This window comes from Sorex araneus, chromosome 3 (genome assembly GCF_027595985.1).
Source record: "Sorex araneus isolate mSorAra2 chromosome 3, mSorAra2.pri, whole genome shotgun sequence".
NCBI classification, from domain to species: Eukaryota; Metazoa; Chordata; class Mammalia; order Eulipotyphla; family Soricidae; genus Sorex; species Sorex araneus.
In genome coordinates, this window is record NC_073304.1 from 66,158,909 (window position 1) to 66,178,011 (window position 19,103).

At 39.5% G+C, this 19,103-nt stretch overlaps 1 protein-coding gene across 6 annotated transcripts in view; it reads left to right on the forward strand.

Moving 5' to 3' along the window:
• The window catches only part of HEATR5A (HEAT repeat containing 5A), a 106,185-nt gene that overhangs the window by 39,028 nt on the left and 48,054 nt on the right, over positions 1–19,103 (forward strand). For all 6 annotated transcript variants that reach the window (XM_055133064.1, XM_055133066.1, XM_055133065.1 and 3 more), the window contains 7 exons: positions 471–721; positions 3,211–3,322; positions 10,201–10,353; positions 11,890–11,989; positions 15,653–15,762; positions 18,612–18,775; positions 18,878–19,053. In XM_055133064.1, the coding sequence (XP_054989039.1) occupies positions 471–721; positions 3,211–3,322; positions 10,201–10,353; positions 11,890–11,989; positions 15,653–15,762; positions 18,612–18,775; positions 18,878–19,053 (1,066 nt within the window). The remainder of the gene's footprint in view (positions 1–470; positions 722–3,210; positions 3,323–10,200; positions 10,354–11,889; positions 11,990–15,652; positions 15,763–18,611; positions 18,776–18,877; positions 19,054–19,103) is intronic.

A 19,103-nucleotide genomic window follows, 5' to 3' on the forward strand; every position in this document is an offset into this window, starting at 1 on the left:
CCAAATTAATGATCTCAAGCAGAACATTGGCTTATTCAAAAAATAACTTTTCTGTTTATTAACTTTATTTAAGCCATTTTTCATGATATACATTAGAGTTCTTGGATATAGAAAATATAAGTATGTGCCAGTTTACCTTGTTTTGGTTTTTTTCTTTTTCTTTTTGTGTCATACCCGGCGATGCACAGGGGTTACTCCTGGCTCTGCACTCAGGAATTAATCCTGGCAGTGCTCAGGGGACCATATGGGATGCTGGGCATCGAACCCGGGTTGACCGCGTGCAAGGCAAATGCCCTACCCGCTGTGCTATTGGTCCAGCCCCGTATGTGCCATTTTAAGAAAAATATCCTGATTTAACTTTTGTAAAAAATTAATAAATGTATCCACTTAGGTGCTTGTTCTTTTGACTCTTTCATAGCTGCGTTTCATCTGTGTAGCTTAAGTAATCATTTTTCATTCTGTCCTTCCAGGCATTCTTGATGGTGTCATGTCATTTATTGTTCATCCTAGCATTTCTGTCCGACTAGCAGCAGCCTGGTGTTTACACTGCATTGCTGTAGCATTGCCTTCTTACCTAACACCTCTCTTAGATCGATGCCTTGAACGTCTTACTGTACTTAAGTCTTCACCTGAGGCAGTGACTGGCTTTAGTTTTGCTGTGGCAGCTTTGTTGGGGGCAGTAAAACATTGCCCACTAGGAATTCCTCATGGAAAAGGCAAGGTAATGATTTTATTTGTAACATACAGTGATGTATTTCAAGTTTGTTTCCTAAAAACATCATCATCTTATCAAGGCCACCCAGGGCAAATTTTTAAGTAATGAGCTTCATTCTGCTACTTGGTGTTAAATATAATTACTGTCGCAATAAAAAGATTGTAAAATAATGTCTTCTCCCCATTTAAATAGGTGTGCTTATGTGCTTCTTATTGAAAGTATTTCTATTTAGTAACCTCATTTATTCTTGGTCTTTATTTTACACCATCTTCGGTTCTGTCCTAGAAGTGCATTTGAAAGTGCATTGTACCCTACCAGAAGTGAGCCCTGAGCACTGCGAGGTTTGTGACCCAAGAAGCAAAGCAAAAATAAATTAAAGTTTCGCATTGTAGAGGCTGGGGAGATAGCTCAACTGGCTGAATGCATGCTTTGCATGCAGGAGCCAGAAATAGCCCTTGTACCACTGGGTATAGCCCAAAACAGCAGTGAAAATTGCTTCATAAAGGACAAATAGAACTTCCAAAAAAAGGATAAAGTATATTTAATATTTTTATAGTTAGTGATATTGGTGACCTGTTTTTAAAATTAAGTTGTATATAGTAAGATAAAGTACACAGTGTTTTTAAGAACCAAGATACTTTATATAAAAAAAAAAAATAACTGCAGGAGCTGAGAGATTGTAACATTGGTTAGAGCTTTTGTCTTGCATGTAACTGACCCAGGTTTGTCCCTGGCACTTCATAAAGTCCGTGAGCCCTGCCAGGAGTGACCTCTGAACTCAGAGCCAGGAACACAGGTGCTCAGTACCCTGTATTTCAAAAGCTAAACAGAAACCCAGCGCTGCAGCTGAATAGTAAAAAATGTTAAGTAAAAACTGTTTATGTTGAGTTAAAAATACAAATAATCCTGTAAAGTTGTGCCCTACCATGACACATCCATGTTTTCAGAAGTACCACTGTTCAGTGAAAAGATGCAAGAACAATGTCAACTAGGAGAGAAAGTGCCTAATGTTTAGACTATGTATCTAAATACCATTTCCAGCCAAAATGGGATGAGGATTCTGTGGAGCTATTGTAGTTCTAAAGCAGAAAATGACCGTATAAGGACTATTTTACCATGCAGAAAATGTAGAAATTTTATAAAGGAAGATTTCTGTAAGAAAACTTGCTGTAGTAACCACAGATCTAAAAAACTTAAAAATAAATTTTGTGAGACTGGAGCAATAGCACAGCGGGTAGGGCATTTGCCTTGCACGCGGCCGACCCGGGTTTGATTCCCAGCATCCCATATGGTCTCCCGTGCACCGCCAGGAGTGTTTTCTGAGTGCATGAGCCAGGAGTAACCCCTGAGCATCGCTGGGTGTGACCCAAAAAGCAAAAATAATATAAAATAAAAAATAAATAAGTAAATTTTGCTTGAAACTAAAAGTAAATTTATGCCCGGGGATGTGACTCCGTGGTAGAGTACCTGCTTATATATATATGTATATATGGTTAAGTTTGTTCCCCAGCACTGCGGGGTTGGGACCTTGGGACACTGCAACCAAGTATTCAACCTTTAGCACACAAGTTTTGCACACTTGACATTGCAGCAACAAAGCAAAAATTTTACCTAAGTTTAAGACTTAGCTGTCTAAGACTTAGCTATTCTAAGTCTTAAACAGCTAAACTTGTACAGTCCTAGAAAGTTATCATTCTATAAGCTTTTTAAGGAATTACGGGGTTGCTACATATGACCTAATTTACCAGTATTTAACCTTGAAAGTTTCTCTCTTTAAATATGGTTTTCTGAATGGTGTACTATGGAGTGATGAGCTATCAATGATATACCATGGTAGAGACTCAGAGGTTCCCAAACTTATTTGGCTTAGTGCCTCTTTTTCAGGAAATTAAAAAAAAAGAAGAAGAAAAGAAATCCCTCAGTGCCCCTCCAAATATCTTTTTTTTTTTCTTTTTGGGTCACACCTGTCGATGCTGAGGGGTTACTCCTGGCTTTAGCAGTCAGGAATTACTCCTGTCGGTGCTTGAGGGACCATATGGGATGCTGGGAATCAAACCCGGGTCGGCCGAGTGCAAAGCAAACGCCCTACCCGCTGTGCTATCACTCCAGCCCCCTAACTTTCTTTAAGTGAACAGACACTGCTGTTCAATTGTAAGGCAGCTGTTACCACTCCAGTCCCCAGAGGGCAATATAGCTCATTTTGAGATGTTCTGATCTGTATGAAATGACAGCCTTTATCACCTTTCCTTAGTTTGGTTTGGATTGGATCCACACACAGCGGTTCTCAGGACTTACTCCTAGCTCTATACTCTGGGATCACTCCTGGTGGGATTTGGTGAACCATATGCAGTGCCAGTGACCTAGACCAAGTCGGCTAGGTACAAAGCCTGTTTCTTGGCCTAGTGTCGTTTATGTTTATATATAAGTACAGAGTTAATTTTTCATTTGTTGACAAATTATAAACTGATAAGGTTTTTCCATGTTTTTTATCATAGGTTATTATGACATTAGCACAAGATTTGCTTTGTTCTGCTGCTCAAAATAGTCGCCTTTCAATTCAACGCACTCAGGCTGGATGGTTGTTGATTGCTGCTTTGATGACATTAGGTAACAGTTTTGTGAAACATTTGTATAATTGAACTGCTTTGTGGTTTTTGCCTATAATGTTCTAATATATGATTTTATGAGACTAGTTATAATATTACCAGGATTCAAATGCTAGGGCGGGGGTATTACTCAGTGGTAGAACATTTGACTGCAGAATTTAAATATGAATTTATTTATTTATTTATTTATTTTATTATGTTGAATCATTGTGAGAGGAAAAAAAAATACAAAGCTTTCAGGTTTAAGTCTCAGTCATACAATGATTGAACCCTCATCCCTTCACCAGTGCACATGTTCCACCACCAAGAACCCCAAAATACCCCCTCCCACCCAGCCCCCACCTAAGTAGCTAATGATCTTCATTTTATTCTCTATACTTTGAATACATTCAATATTTCAATAGAGAACTCACTATTATTGTTTGGAATTTTCCCCCAATAATCAGGCCTGCTGAAAAGGCATAATTTAATAATTTCTTTTCATTGCTGAGAATGAAGATTCTTTGAGCTCGAGCGGCCGAGATAGTGGCCACGCGGTTTTGGATTTCTGATATTTTAGTTCAGTTCACAGTCTAGATGCATGTTTGAAAGAAGCCGCTCTGGGTGCCTAAATGGGTTAGAAGACCTCATAGATCATAGTCTTTACGAGCAGAGGGTCTGTTTTTCGAGCAGCAACTTCGGATCTTATCTGGGCTGAGGGCGTGCTGGTACCACCCCCATCCCATGATCACCTATGAGCCACAGCATTGCAAAGTTCCTACCTCTGGGTGGAAGTCTTAGGGTGTGGCTCTCGCCACGTGGATGATGCCGCAGCCGTCATTTTCCGCGCAGAAAAACAGGGTGGAAAGGGAAAATCCCTCCCCAGGCGGCACATAGTCGTAGTACAGCTCACAGTCTAGATGCATGTCTGTAAGAAGCCGCTTTGGATGCCAAAATGGGTTAGAAGACCTCTTGGATCATAGTCTTTACGAGCAGAGGGTCTGTTTCGTGAGCAGCAGCTCCAGATCTTATCTGGGCCGAGGGCATATAAATATGAGTATATTTAAATATAAACATATTTAAATAATAAATATGTGAATAGGGTGGAGGAAGTGACTCAGTAGTAGATATTTTATCTTGCATGTGTGAGTCTTGTGTGCTCCCCGGAAAGAAGGAATAAAACAAATACATTTCTAGCGATCTCCTTGGTAAGCCATATGTATCCCACGTTCAAAACTTTTTCAGGGGCCGGAGCAGTAGTACACTAGGTAAGTGCTTACTTGCATGAAACCAACCTGGGTTGAATCCCCAGCACCACTTAATGGTTCTGCAAACTCTGCCAGGAGTGATTCCTGAGCACTGAGATAGGAGTAAGCCCTGAGCACACCAGGAGTGGGCCAGAAACAAAAACAATGAACAAGCATTTTCATATCTTGTGTGAAAAACAGGCTTAACACTGAATAATTCATGATTTTCAAGAAACCATACTCATTCATAGAAAGAAAAGAGATCTACAGTATAAAAGATAAGTAATAGAATAAGTGTGAATCTTGTGGATGTCTTTATTTTGAGAAATTTTAGTATTAATAAGATAGTTTGTATTGAAGGAGATAGGGCCCTTTTAAAACAGATTTTTAAATATGTTCAAATTAAGGGCTGGAGAGATAGCACAGCGGGTAGGGCGTTTGCCTTGCACGCGGCCGACCCGGGTTCAAATCCCAGCATCCCATATGGTCCCCTGAGCATGGCCAGGGGTGATTCCTGAGTGCAGAGCCAGTAGTAACCCCTGTGCATTGCCAGGTGTGACCCAAAAAGAAAAAAAAAATGTTCAAATTAAGTTTCAAAATTCCAGTGTTTTGGGGCTGGAGCAATAGCACAGCGGGTAGGGCCTTGCACGCGGCCAACCTGGTTTTGATTCCCAGCATCCCATATAGTCCCCTGAGCACTGCCAAGGGTGGTTCCTGAGTGCAGAGCCAGGAGTAACCCCTGTGCATCACCAGTTGTGACCCAAAAAGAAAAAAAAATTTCAATGTTTTGTTCATGACTATTATTTGCATCTTATAACCTTGAAAGTAATTTTGTTACTTCATGGAAGCTGTATTTCAAGTCTATTTTTGACTTAAGATTTGATAAGTCAAAATTTATTCCTAATATTTAAAACTGAATTTTATTTCTTTTTTTTTTTTAATTTATTGAATCACCGTGAGATAGTTACAAGATTTCATGTTTGGGTTACAGTTTCACAATGATCAAACACCCATCCCTCCAGTGCACATTCCCCACCAACAATATCCTGGGTATCAGAAAAGCCAAAAAGTATAGTCGAAATGACATCTGCACTTATATGTTCATCGCAGCACTGTTTACAATAGCCAGAATCTGGAAAAAACCCGAGTGCCCTAGAACAGATGACTGGTTGAAGAAACTCTGGTACATCTATACAGTGGAATACTATGCAGCTGTTAGAAAAAATGAGGTCATGACGTTTGCATACAAGTGGATCAGCATGGAAAGTATCATGCTAAGTGAAATGAGTCAGAAAGAGAGAGACAGACATAGAAAGATTGCACTCATCTGTGGAATATAGAATAATAGACTATAGACTAACACCCAAGAATAGTAGAAATAAGTACCAGGAGGCTGTCTCCATGGCTTTGAGGCTGGTCTCATTCTGGGCAGCTCAGAGAAGGGAACACCAAGTAAAATGTGGTCGGAGGTCATGTGGGGGAAGGGTATTGCGGGCCGAATATAGACTAGAGACTGAACACAATGGCCACTCAACATCTTTATTGCAAACCACAACACCTAATCAGAGAGAGAGAATAAAAGGGAATACCCTGCCATAGTGGCAGTGTGGAGTGGGGGGAGACGGGACTGGGGAGGGTGGGAGGGATGTAGGGTTTACTGGTGGTAGAGAATGGGCACTGGTGAAGGGATGGGTTATCGAACTTTGTATGGGGGAAACATGAGCACAAAAATGTATAAATCTGTAACTGTACCCTCACGTTGACTCACTAATTAAAAATAAACTATTAAAAAATATATATCCTGGGTATACCCCCCTTTCCCACCCTCCCCCTGCCTCTATGGCAGACAACATTACCCATACTTTTTCTCTACTTTTGGGCATTATAACTTGCAACACAGACACTGAGAGGTCATCATGCTTGGTCCATTAACTACTTTCGGCATGCATCTCCCATCCCGGCTGGTTCCTCCAGCCATCATTTTCTGAGTGATCCCTTCTCTATTCCATCTGCCTTCTCCTCTCCCTCATGAAGCATTCTTCCAGCTATGGAGCAATCCCCCTGGCCTTTGTATCTACTGTCCTTGGGTGTCAGCCTCATATGATGTTATTTTATACTCCACAAATGAGTGCAGTCCCTCTGTCTGTCCCTCTCTTTCTGACTCATTTCACCTAGCATGATACTCTTCATGTTTATCCATTTATAAGCAAATTTTATGACTTCATCTCTCCTAACAGTTGCATAGTATTCCATTGTGTAGTTGTACTAAAGTTTCTTTAACCAGTCATCTGTTTTAGGTTCGAGTTGTTTCCGTATTTTGGCTATTGTGAACAGTGCTGCAATGAATATATAGGTACAGATGGCATTTCTACTGTGCTCTTTTGCATCCTCGTGATATATTCCCAGAAGTGGATTTGTGGGGTCATATGGAAGCTCAATTTCTAGTTTTTGAAGGACTGTCCATATTGTTTTCCAGAAAGGCTGGACCAGTCGGCATTCCTACCAACAGTGAAGGAGCGTCCCTTTTTCCCCACATCCGCTCCAGCACTGGTTGCTTTTGTTCTTTTGAGTGTGTGCCAGTCTCTGTGGTGTGAGATGATATCTCATTGTTGTTTTGATTTGCATCTCCCTGATGACTAGGGATGTGGAGCATTTTTTCATGTGCCTTTTGGCCATTTGTATTTCTTTTTTGAGGAAACTTCTGTTGATTTCTTCTCCCCATTTTTTGATGGGGTTGGAGGTTTTTTTCTTATACAATTCTACAAGTGTCTTGTATATCCTGGATATTAATCCCTTATCAGATGGGTATTGGGTAAATATTCTTTCCCATTCTGTGGACTCTTTCTGTATTTAGGTCACTGTTTCTTTTGGGTTTTTTTTTTTTTCTTTTTGGGTCACACCTGGCAATGCACAGGGATTACTCCTGGCTCTGCACTCAGGAATTACTCCTGGCGGTGCTCAGGGGACCATATGGGGTGCTGGGAATCGAACCTGGGTCAGCCGCATGCAAGGCAAATGCCCTACCCACTGTGCTATTGCTCCAGCCCCTCACTGTTTCTTTTGAAGTACAGAAGCTTCTTAGTTCAATGTAGTCCCATTTGTTTATGATAAAACTGAATTTTAGCATTAATTCATTTGATACCTCAGTAATCATTTAACCTAATAAGCATAAAGTAGAATAATATAAATGAAGGACCACCTTTGGTAATATTCTTGAGTTGATTAAAGAAATTTATGGATTAAATCTGAGTTCACTGGCTTGCTTGCTTGGTTTATATAGTCTACATGCTGAGAATAATATTTACAGTTCTTTTGTTTTGTTTTTGGGGCCACACCCTAAAGTGCTCAGGGCTTACTTCTGGCTCTGCGCTCACCAGTCACTCCTGGCAGGGCTCAGAGGAACAGATGGGGTGTCAGGGATTGAGACTGAGTCAGCTGTGTGCAAGGCAAGTAGCCTACCTGCTGTACTATCTCTCTAGCATTGATATTTACAGTTCTTATGGTTATGAAAAAAATTTTTTTGGCACTTGAAGATTATATGAAAGTCAGCTTTTTAGTGTTCATTAAAGCTTTATTCAATCACTACCATACTTATTTATCTATTATGTATGCTTTTAGACATAGGCTTTTAGACATATCTATTGTCTATGCTTTTAGACATTCAACAGTGGCACTGTTGAATACTTGAAACAGATCAGATGACTTCCAAAGTCAGAAATGATTACTACCAGTCAAAACAGAAAATGTTTGTAGGACTCTGCCATAAATTATTACTTCACGTCTTGAGAATAATATAGTTAAGCTTTATTTGCCTTTGACTGGGTGTTTAATACTCGTTATTTTGATACTCTTACTTATATAAATCTTTATATTATCAAAGTAGTTCTCCATGGCACTGATGAAGTTTGGCAGTGTACTCAAATAGTGTGCTTCTCAGACTCAGTGTTGTTAATACGTATGTTTTATAAAACATGTACAGAACATAAACCTATATTATACCACAAAGTTGTTTAGAATTTTATGCAGCTAGTGGGAAGTTTTCAACATCCAGTTTATCTACGGTTGTCTATCATCATCTTCCTATAGTAACATTTGAATGGAAATTTCCACAACGTAATAAATCAATTTCCTGAAGGGAGAAGGAAAAGCAGTTTTGTCTGTTTGGCTAAAAATAGTAGAAGATAAGCCATTTGCTACTAAGAATCCCTAACCACGTTTACATTCTGCTGGTGCTTTAAAAAGTTTCATACTGAGGCTGGAGAGAGAGTATAGTGAGTAGGGTGCTTGCCTTACATGCAGCTAACCTGGGTTTGATCCTCCGCACCCCAGGCGGTCCCCTGTTAAATGGGTGTGGCCCCTCATAATAAATAGCAAAGTTTTAGGCACCTCGAAATTGTAATTTATAGTTGTAATTTTCATTAAAACGTGTTCTGATTAATAATAATAAAACATTAAAAATAGCATTTAAAAATTGTATTTGTAATTTTTACTTTCAAATAAATCATATTAGGGCTGGAGCAATAGTGCAGTGGATAGAGCACTTGCCTTGCACTTGGATTTGAGTATTAGTATTCCATGTGGTCAGAGGACCATATGCAGTGCCAGGGAACAAACCCAGGTTGACAACATATAAGACAAGTACCTTAGCCACTGTACTATCTCTCTCTGGCCCTGTTCTGCTTCGGTTTTGTGTTTTGGCCACACCTGACTGTGCTTTAGGACTTATTCCTGGCTCTGCACTCAGTGACCACTCCTTATGGTGCTCAGGGCAGCATTTGTAGTGATGGGTTAGCTGCATTCGAGGCAAGCACCCTGCCCACTGTACTATCACTACAGCTCTAGCTTTATCATGTAGGTAAGAGACTAAATTGCAAAGGGATCTCAACAATAGTGAAAGAGCTGACACTTGGGACTCAGGCTTGATTGTTTCTTTTCTTTCTTCTTTTTTTGGGCGGTGGGGGTGGGCATGGGTGAGTGTTGGCACTCAAACCTGGGACCTTCCACAGGATAAAAAGAGTGCTTTATCATAGAGTTGCAGTCCAAGTCCATATTGTTTTGTTTTGGGTTTTTTTTTCCCCACTTCTTTGAGTGTGATTCATTACCTTCAGATTGTAATTCAAGGAGTAGTTTATTCGGTGTAATGTACCAGAAAGTAAGAAAAAATAAGAGGACTGGGAAATACAGAAACTAATGAAAGAAAGTGTGTTTAAAGAGAGAAATACTTAATTTTCATAGGATTTTTTGGGAGTGGGAGCGGGGAGGTTTTAGACGCAACTGCAGTGCTTGGGGACTCCTCCCTATTCTCCGCTCAGGACTAGTTGTTGGTGCTCAGGGAATCTTGCAGTGTTAGAGTTTGAACCAGGTTAGCAGGGTAAGTGCCTTAACTCTTTGTACTACCTTTCTGACCCCTTTCATTAAGATTTTAAAGAGTAGCCACTAAAGGGCCAAGGAGACAGCTTAAAGGACTAGAGCACATGCCTAACAGAGGAAACTCAAGATTCAATTACAGTCACTGAATATTCCCCATGAGCACTGTCAGTCTGAGTATCACTTGTGGTAGCCCAGTGCTCTGCTTGGGAGAGCCCCTTACAAAAATAATATAAACAAAAGAGCAGCTACTTAAGTATTTTAACACGAGTTCAATAAATTTCAGGCCCTTCAGTTGTCAGTCATCATCTTGCTCGAGTTTTGCTATTGTGGAAGTGTGTCTTTCCAGTGTCTCCTAAAGACCTAGAGACAGAAAGGAGCCGAGGAGATTCGTTTACATGGCAGGTAACGTTGGAAGGACGAGCTGGTGCACTCTGTGGTAGGTTAAGTTTAGTCTTCTCTCCCTCCCGCCCAACACCCCACCCCTGGCTTTTTCCTACCCTTTTGTCTTTACTCTGCATGTTTTTCTTAATGTAAAGGAAAAATCTGCTGCCTCTGGTGACTTTTTAGTTAAATGTAATCCACTACTTGATAACAATTGAATTATGATAAAATAAACTAAATTTAAGGTTCTGATTCTTGGATAATGCATGTTTTATTAGTATATCCCTGTTGAGAAATCGCAAAATTGCCTTTTCTTAAGTAGGCATTCATTCCTCTTTTTAAATTTTTTTAATTAAAGAATCATGATTTACAAAATTATTGATAGTTTCAGTTCATCTTTTTAGAACTAGTGAATTGGAGCATTGATTAAACATAATTTCCATTTAGTTTATATATATGAACTCATTATTTTATTATTATGAACTCATATTTTATAATATATAAGACATTAAAATAATATCAACCATATAACTTTAAACAAGAGAGGGATCCCTGAAAAGACATGAAAGTACTGAATTTTATTGGTTGCTTATTCATGGCATTTTATTCTTTAAAAAGGAGGAGCTGGAGAAATAGTACAGGAGGTAAGATGCCTGTCTTGCATGTAGGCTGGTTTGATCCCAGGCACCACATAATGGGCCCCAAACACCTCTAGGGGTCACTCCTGAACAGAGACCCAGGAATAGCACCTGGGCACTACCAGGAATGGCTCAAACTCACCCCCCACCCACCCTACTTTGTTTTCTTTTTAAAGGGAAACAATTTTTAGTGTAATCTTAAAACAGACAGACTTTAAAAATTCTTGTTTTAGGTCTAGAGAGATAGTACAGGGAGGAGTTAAGGCACTTGCCTTGTGTGTGACCAACACCAATTTAATCCCCGTTCCACATATGGTTCTCTGAGCACTGGTAGGTATGAACCAAAATAATTTTATAGCTCTTTCTGTTCAACATATGAAATAATTTATATAAAAGCTTTTATGAGGACCAGAGAGATAATACTAGCTCTTGGCTGACCTGGGTTTGATACCCAGCAGCCCATATGGTCTTCTGAGCCTGCCAGGAGTGATCCCGGAGTGCTGGGTCAAGAGTAAGCCCTGAGCACTGGTGGGTGTGGCCCCCAAAAGACAAACAAAAAGCTTTTATTATTCAGTGACATCTATAAAAACTTAACATGCTAACTTGTCAGTCATTCTGTTTTTGTAAAATTGGCAAACTCAAGGGTCTAAGCTAGTATCTTCACCTTTGAGTTCAAGGACTAAGGATAATCCCATGAACATTATATGTGAACTTGGTTGTTGGTCACTTAGTTCTAGGAAAAAAAATTTTAGTTGGAATAGAGATAGAAGACACCAGTTTCCCATTTATTCTAGAGTTTCGGAGAGTTTCTAGGGTTATTTTGTTATTGTTCTAGATTAACACAGTTCTTTATTCCTTTAATAAAAATTAGAGTACAAGCTCTGTACTATAATTGAATGTTTTTATTCATGGTTTGTTACACTCTGTCTCATAAAATCTATTCTGTTTTGCAGCTATGAAGAGCTTTGTTTCTCACTGCGGTGATCTCCTTACTGAGGAAGTAATTCTGCGTCTTCTTCCACCACTACCTTGTGCTGTTGATTTGCTAACCCAGTAAGGACATGCTATTTCAATTTGTTAAAAAAAAATTTAATAGCAATCAGTTGTCCTCTGGGTATATATTTTAAGGGCATTAATAGGGTATGATTCCTATGGTTGTTGAATGGTTTTTCTTTCAACAGGGAAAAACTTATGACCTATTTTTTAAAGCTGTGAATTAAAATGGAAGGAAAATTTCATTATGGATAATGTATTGCACCTATAGCAGGATTCACCAAAAAATTAAATATTAAAACCTATTAACATTTTTTTGGGGGGGCTGGAACGATAGCACAGCGGGTAGGGCGTTTGCCTTGCACGCGGCCGACCCGGGTTTGATCCCCAGCATCCCATATGGTCCCCTGAGCACCGCCAGGAGTAACTCCTGAGTGCAGAGCCAGGAGTGACCCCTGTGCGTCACCGGGTGAGACCCAAAAAAAAAAAAAAGCAAAAATAAATAAATAAATAAAACCTATTAACATTTTCAAGAATGATTTGATGTTGCTTTTTTTTTTCTTTTTGGGTCACACCTGCCGATGCACAGGGGTTATTCCTGGCTCTTCACTCAGAAATTACTCCTGGCAGTGCTCAGGGGACCTAACCCGGATCAGCCGCGTGCAAGGCAAACGCCCTACCAGCTGTGCGATCATTCTAGCCCCAAGAATGATATTTATTGGTTTGTTAGTGCAATCCTGTATTCATGAGAATCAGATGATTATTAATAATTTCAGATTTTTGTTTGTGTTTTTCATATATCTGATATGTTAAAAAGTGGAAAACAGTATATATTTTTGACATTTATTATTTCCAAATTATTAAAATATATTTGGAAATCTTCTCCCAAAGTATGTAGTGATACATTTTTCTATACAGAAACACATTTTTTTTAAAAAAATATCATGGGGGCTGGAGTGATAGCACAGCGGGTAGAGCATTTGCCTTGCACGCGGCCGACCCGGGTTCGAATCCCAGCATCCCATATGGTCCCCTGAGCACCGCCAGGGGTAATTCCTGAGTGCATGAGCCAGAAATGACCCCTGTGCATTGCCAGGTGTGACCCAAAAAGAAAAAAATAAATAAAATATGCATATATGTATTTTAAGATCTGACACATAATAATAAATTGAACACACCTGTAAGTGCAGTGCAGCAGACAGCTGCAGCAGACATTAGAAAAAGTTCACTGCAAAGGACCAAATAGTAAATGTTTCCGTCTTTGTTGCACCAGAACACTGACAGCAGAGCAGTCATAGATAATAAATAAATAAATGTGCTTGTGTTCCACTTAAAATTTAATTAAAAAATAACCCTTGAGCATTGCCAGGTGGCCCAAAAACAAATATCAGCAACAAAAACAGACAATGCCCATTGAACCAGAACCTTAACAATAATGTTAAGTTCCCACAGTATTCCCAAAATTTTACTCTTGCCACCTTCACTTAGAGCTGATCATTACCCTAAATTTTGTAACTGTTAAAAAGTGCATCTCATCTATATGCTTATCTACGTAGTAGATTGTTTGGTTTTTCTTGTTTTTTATTGAGCAAGTAGTATATGTATATACCACTTTTTCTATACTGGGAGAGGGATGAGGAGGGTTCTCCCAACCTGTGCCCAGTGGGCCTGGAGCCCCACCAGTGATTCTTAGCCACCCAGGCCAGCAATTCAAAGCTAGAACCTCAGGATGTGGTGATGGGCTGGCCCTTGCAGTGTTTGGGATTACCCTGGCCACCCTGGTGGTGCTGGGGCACCAGTGCTGCACCAGGCAGTATTTGGGGGGCAATGTAGTGCTAGGGGTTGAACTTAGGTGGGATACATGCTATGTAGGGACAAAATAAGAGAAACTGAAAGTACTATTGTTTGGGGTTTGTTGGGTTTTTTCCCCAGATTTAATTATTTCTAAATTTTCTTATAATTTGGGGGGGTTTTGTTTGGTTTTTGGTATGTGGGGGCACACACAGCTGTGTTCAGGGCTTACTCCTAGTTCTGTGATTAGCAATCAGTCCCCATGTTACCCAGGAGACCCATGGTACTTGGTGTCAGGGCTTCAAACTTGGCTTGGCTGCATGTGAGGCAAGTGTCTTTTGGGGGGAGGGTAGAAGGGGCTCTTTGGGTCACACCCTGGCAATGCTGAGGGGTTACTCCTGGCTCTGCACTCAGGAATTACTGCTAGAGGTGCTCAGGGGACCAAATGGGATACCAGGACTGAACCTGGGTCAGCCGTATGCAAAACAAACACCTTACCCATTACACTATCGCCCCAGCCCCCAAGGCAAGTGTTTTAACTAGAGTACTCTCTCTCCAGCCCTGACAGTGCTGTAAGCTGGTAATTTGTGTCAGAGCCCCAGTATCATAATATATGCTTAATGTAGATAAGTTTTAAAACTGTCATTTGTGGCTTCCTTTCTTTCACTTAAGAATGGGATTGAATCCAGGGTTTTGCAGATGCAAGGCAAATGATGTGCTGCTGAATGATATCACAGCCCTGTTAGTGGATTTCTTTATCCTACTTCATTTATATTTCTTAAATATGCCTTTTAGTAATTCTGAAGAAGTGGCTATTATGTCTTTAAATTCTGCCACTTTCCATTCTCCTAAAAAACACTTTTTATGGGACTCTGATAGGACACAATTTACATCTTTTGTTTTGTCTTTTATTTTTGTATTTCATATCTTTTTACCTTTTAAATCATGAATTTTTCTTTTCTCTCTACTGTGTATTGGATTTTTTTAGCTCTCCTAGCTAGTTCCCTTTTCAATTGAGTTTATCCCAGAATGTTTTTGCCTTTGCCAGGACTTGAGCTATTTTCAGCCCCTCCAACATATGGGGTGCTGGGAATTGAACCTGGCTCAGATGTATGCAAGGCAAGCACCCCATATACTGTACTATTCAGCCCCATATTGTATGGGTTTTTTGCTATTTATATAATGTAATTATAAAATGTAATTATAAAAAATTTACTGTCTGAATTACTCTCATCCCGTTGCTCATCGATTTGTTCGAGCAGGCACCAGTAACGTCTCTCATTGAGAGACTTATTGTTACTGTTTTTGGCATATCTAATATGCATGGGTAGCTTGCCAGGCTCTGCCATATGGGCTCGATACTCTCGGGAGCTTGCCGGGCTCTCCGAGAGGGGTGGAGGAATCGAACTCGGGTCAGCCTCGTGAAAGGCGAACGCCCAACCACTGTGCTATTGCTCCAATTATAAAAAATACATTTATAAAAATACATTTTAAAAAGAAGCTTGTAATTAGAAGTTAGTAAGAATTTCTAGACGGCTGGAGTGATAGCACAGCAGGCAGGGCATTTGCTTTGTACACAGCCAACCCAGGTTCGATTCCCAGCATCCCATATGGTTCTCCAAGCACTGCCAGGAGTAATTCCTGAGTGCATGAGCCAGGCGTAAACCCTGTACATTGCCGGGTATGATCCAAAAAGAAAAAAAAAATTTCTAGACAATAGACTTTGAGATCTAGCTGCATATATAGCTTTGTTTTATCAAGTTTGATAGCAAAATGATTTTCATGTAATATTATGATTTCTATAACTTATAATCATACATTGTTATATAGTGACTAATATTAATATATACAGCTATTTTATTTTTGTGTCACCCTATTTGATATTTGTACGTTAAAATAACACACTCAAAATCTTTTTTCTGTTATTTTAAGGCTTTCTTCAATATTGAAAGCCTATGGAAGTCCTTTGAAAATACCGTCAATAGTTTATAGACAAAGGCTTTATGAACTATTGATTTTATTGCCTCCTGAAACCTATGAAGGTATGTACCTTAGACATAAACGTTTTACTATTTGTGGCTAGTACAATGACTGTGAAGTAATAAATGCCTATCTATTGGTTATCAGGTTTAGAGTCCAGTCTTAACACACATATCCTTCATTTTTAAGTTTAAACTTTTTAAAAAGTCATTGTATTTCCAGTATTCTGAACTGGATTGGGGAAAGGTTCAAAGGACTGGAGCACAAACTTGGCAAGTACGAAATCCTGAGTGTGATCCATAGCAGACAGAGGTGTAGGCATGCTGGCCCTCAAGCACCATTAGGGAGTATATAAAATAAATTTTCTGGCCAGGAAGAGAACACAGTTTGCTGATCACATGCTTTGTATGCAGGAGCCTTGGATTCAGTCCCTGGTACCGCACAATTCCCCAAGCACTGCCAAAATTAATCCCTGCACACTGAGCCTCTAGTAGCCCTCCTGGCCCCATTTACTGTGGCCTAGACAACAAAAAGACTTTTCAGGACTTTGTCCCTCCACATGTCTTACTTCTCTTTTGGGGAAAAAAAAATCTCCAGTTTTACTGTGTGATAGAGAATGAGTTGAACAATTGGTATTAATTTTGTACCACTATAATTTTCTAAAATATATAATGTAAATCTATTAGAAATTTGGACTTGGTTACCTTTTAGAATGGTTATTTACACATTTTCTTTCATTATTCCATTATTAACTCCTTCCAGAAAGAAGTTTAATGTTTCTCTACCAAGATAAAAATGATGTTATAAGGTTCAAACACTTTGGTCTTACTGAGCTCAAAGATGATTTTGATTTAGTGGAATCACAGCAGTTGGTAAACTTACCCTTTAAAATTAACCCAAAGGGCTGTTGAGATTTACTGTGCATGTGGCCAACCCAGGTTCGATCCTCAGCATTCCATATGGCTTAGCTTTGCCAGGTGTGAGCCCTAAGCACTGAAGCAGGAATAAGCTCTAGACACTGCCAGGTATGGCCCAGAAACAAACGAAAATAAAACAAAAAAAAAAATTCTATTGATAATCTATCAGAAACTAGAATAAATATCCTTGAAATGGATTTTGTCATTATGCCTTATCCAGTACAAGCTTGGGCCTCAAAACTGACAAAACAATTCCTCTCTATATATGTAGTTGCCAATTTATAAGAAGGTTCAGACTATTAAAGAACACTAGAGTATAATCATAAAAAAAGTTAAACTATAGACATATCTGCAGAAAAAAATACTTGGGTTTTTTTTAATGAACAGAAAGCTAGATCTCTAGATTGAAACAAACTTAAGATATATTGATCATCTGCAAGATAAAGAATTTACTTACATGTCATTGATTAAAAGAAGCAAGTCATTTATAAAACCACTGAAAATACATCTGTTTAGTTTTTTAAGATCTAGTATATAGTAATATTATCTTTTAAATAACCTTAACTCATTGATACTTGGATATTTGTAGATGAAATTAGGAAATATTTACTTTAAAATAATATACAGTGGTAGTGAAACCATGTATGGGTAGCTGGTGGTTATCAGTAAAACATGGATCCCATCTGTCAGAATGAAACAATGAGCTCTGGGGAAGTTTAGGGTGTGATAATTCTTTTTTTTTTTTTTAATTTTTTAAATTTATTTTATTTTTTTTTTTAGTGAGTCACAGTGAGGGTCCAGTTACAGATTCACACCTTTTCGTGCTTGTTTTTCCCTCATGCAATGTTCGAGAGCCCATCCCTCCACCAGTGTCCATTCTCCACCACCAATGAACCCAGTATCCCTCCCAACCCTCCCCATCCCATCCACCCCACCCCACCCCACCTCTGTGGCAGGGCATTCCAATTTGTTCTCTCTCTCTCCTTTTGTTGTGTCTGCTTTTGTGTATGTCTGAGATTTTTAATAATGGAAACATATCTAGGCTGAGAATGTGACTCAGGTGATAAAGCAACCAGATGTGAAGTGCTAGGTTTGATCTTGGCACTGTATGATCTCCTCAGCATTGTTAAGTGTGGCCACTATAAAAACACTTTTAGTGAAGGACCTAGGGAGATAGTTTAGAAGTCTGGAGTACATGCTTTCCATGCAGGAGCCCTGAGTTTGATCCCCAGCTATGCATGATCTGAGCACAGCCAAGAGCAGCCACATAACAACACTGTATGTCGCCAGTAATACAAAATGTCCCAAATAATGAATAAATGCATGCCTGATACTTAATTTTTTAAATTGTGCTTTGAAAATAAATGCAACTTGTTATTCAATCCATTTCTACTTGCTTTTGTATTACTGTTTTATTTTAAGTGATAATACCATACACCATACTTTGAGATGTGTTTTCAGGACTTTTTTTGGCTTCGGGGGAGGCATACCCAGCAGTGCTCAGGGCTTACTCTTGCACCAATGTACTATTGCTCTGGCTCCAGAATTCCCCAACCCCCTGGATTTTGGGTCATACCTGGCTGTGCTTAGAGACAGAATTTATTCTTTTTTGTGATGTTTTGTTTTGGGGTCACATCCTGCAGTGTTCAGCCGAGGCTTACATTTGCCTCTACTCAGGGATCATTCCTAGTGTGCTCAGGGAACAATAATGGCCAGGGATAAAACCTGGACTGTGTGCAAGACAAGCGTCCTACACTCTATACTATCACTCCAGCCCCCTAGGATTTATTCTTAACCTTCTCCTGACAGTATAGATTTGACCATTTAAATGGAAAGCATTTTTTAGAAATGAGATTTATAGTCTTTGACCATGATAGATTAAAGTTGCCCAGTGTGTAGTTTAAATCTCAACCTAGATTCAGCTGTCATCTAGCCAGTTTGTGCCAGCACCAAGTAGCTGTTTGCTCTTACCCCCATCCCTTCTGACTCTACAGGAAACCTCTGTGCTATCCTCAGAGAGCTGGCTGCTGATTTGACTGCCCCCCATATACAGGTGGCAGCATCCTCATATTTACTTCCATCCCTTTGTCATCAAGATGATCTTCTGATATTAAGTCCTTTGCTACAAGAGACTGACCATAGATTTATTGAAGAACAGGTATTGTTATTTGTTTGTTCGTTTGTTTTCAGTAACTCCTGGGTTGATTATAATCTCTGAATTATGGTTTGAAAACCTGTATATCATTGTTTTCTCTTTCAGCTGCTGCTTGGCAATGGCGTTGCTTGTGGGAGTCTTGAACATGATCCCTATTCTATTTATGAGGAAGATGTAGAAGGAGATTCCGTGCCTAAGCCCTTACCTCCAGCATTGTCGGTTATTAACTCTGCAGTCAAGCTCTTTGGAGTTGTCTCTGCTCATGTGGGAGAAGCTCAAAGGTAAACAGTCTTCAGTAGTTTATTTGTCCTGGATTAGTGATTAGGTCAGT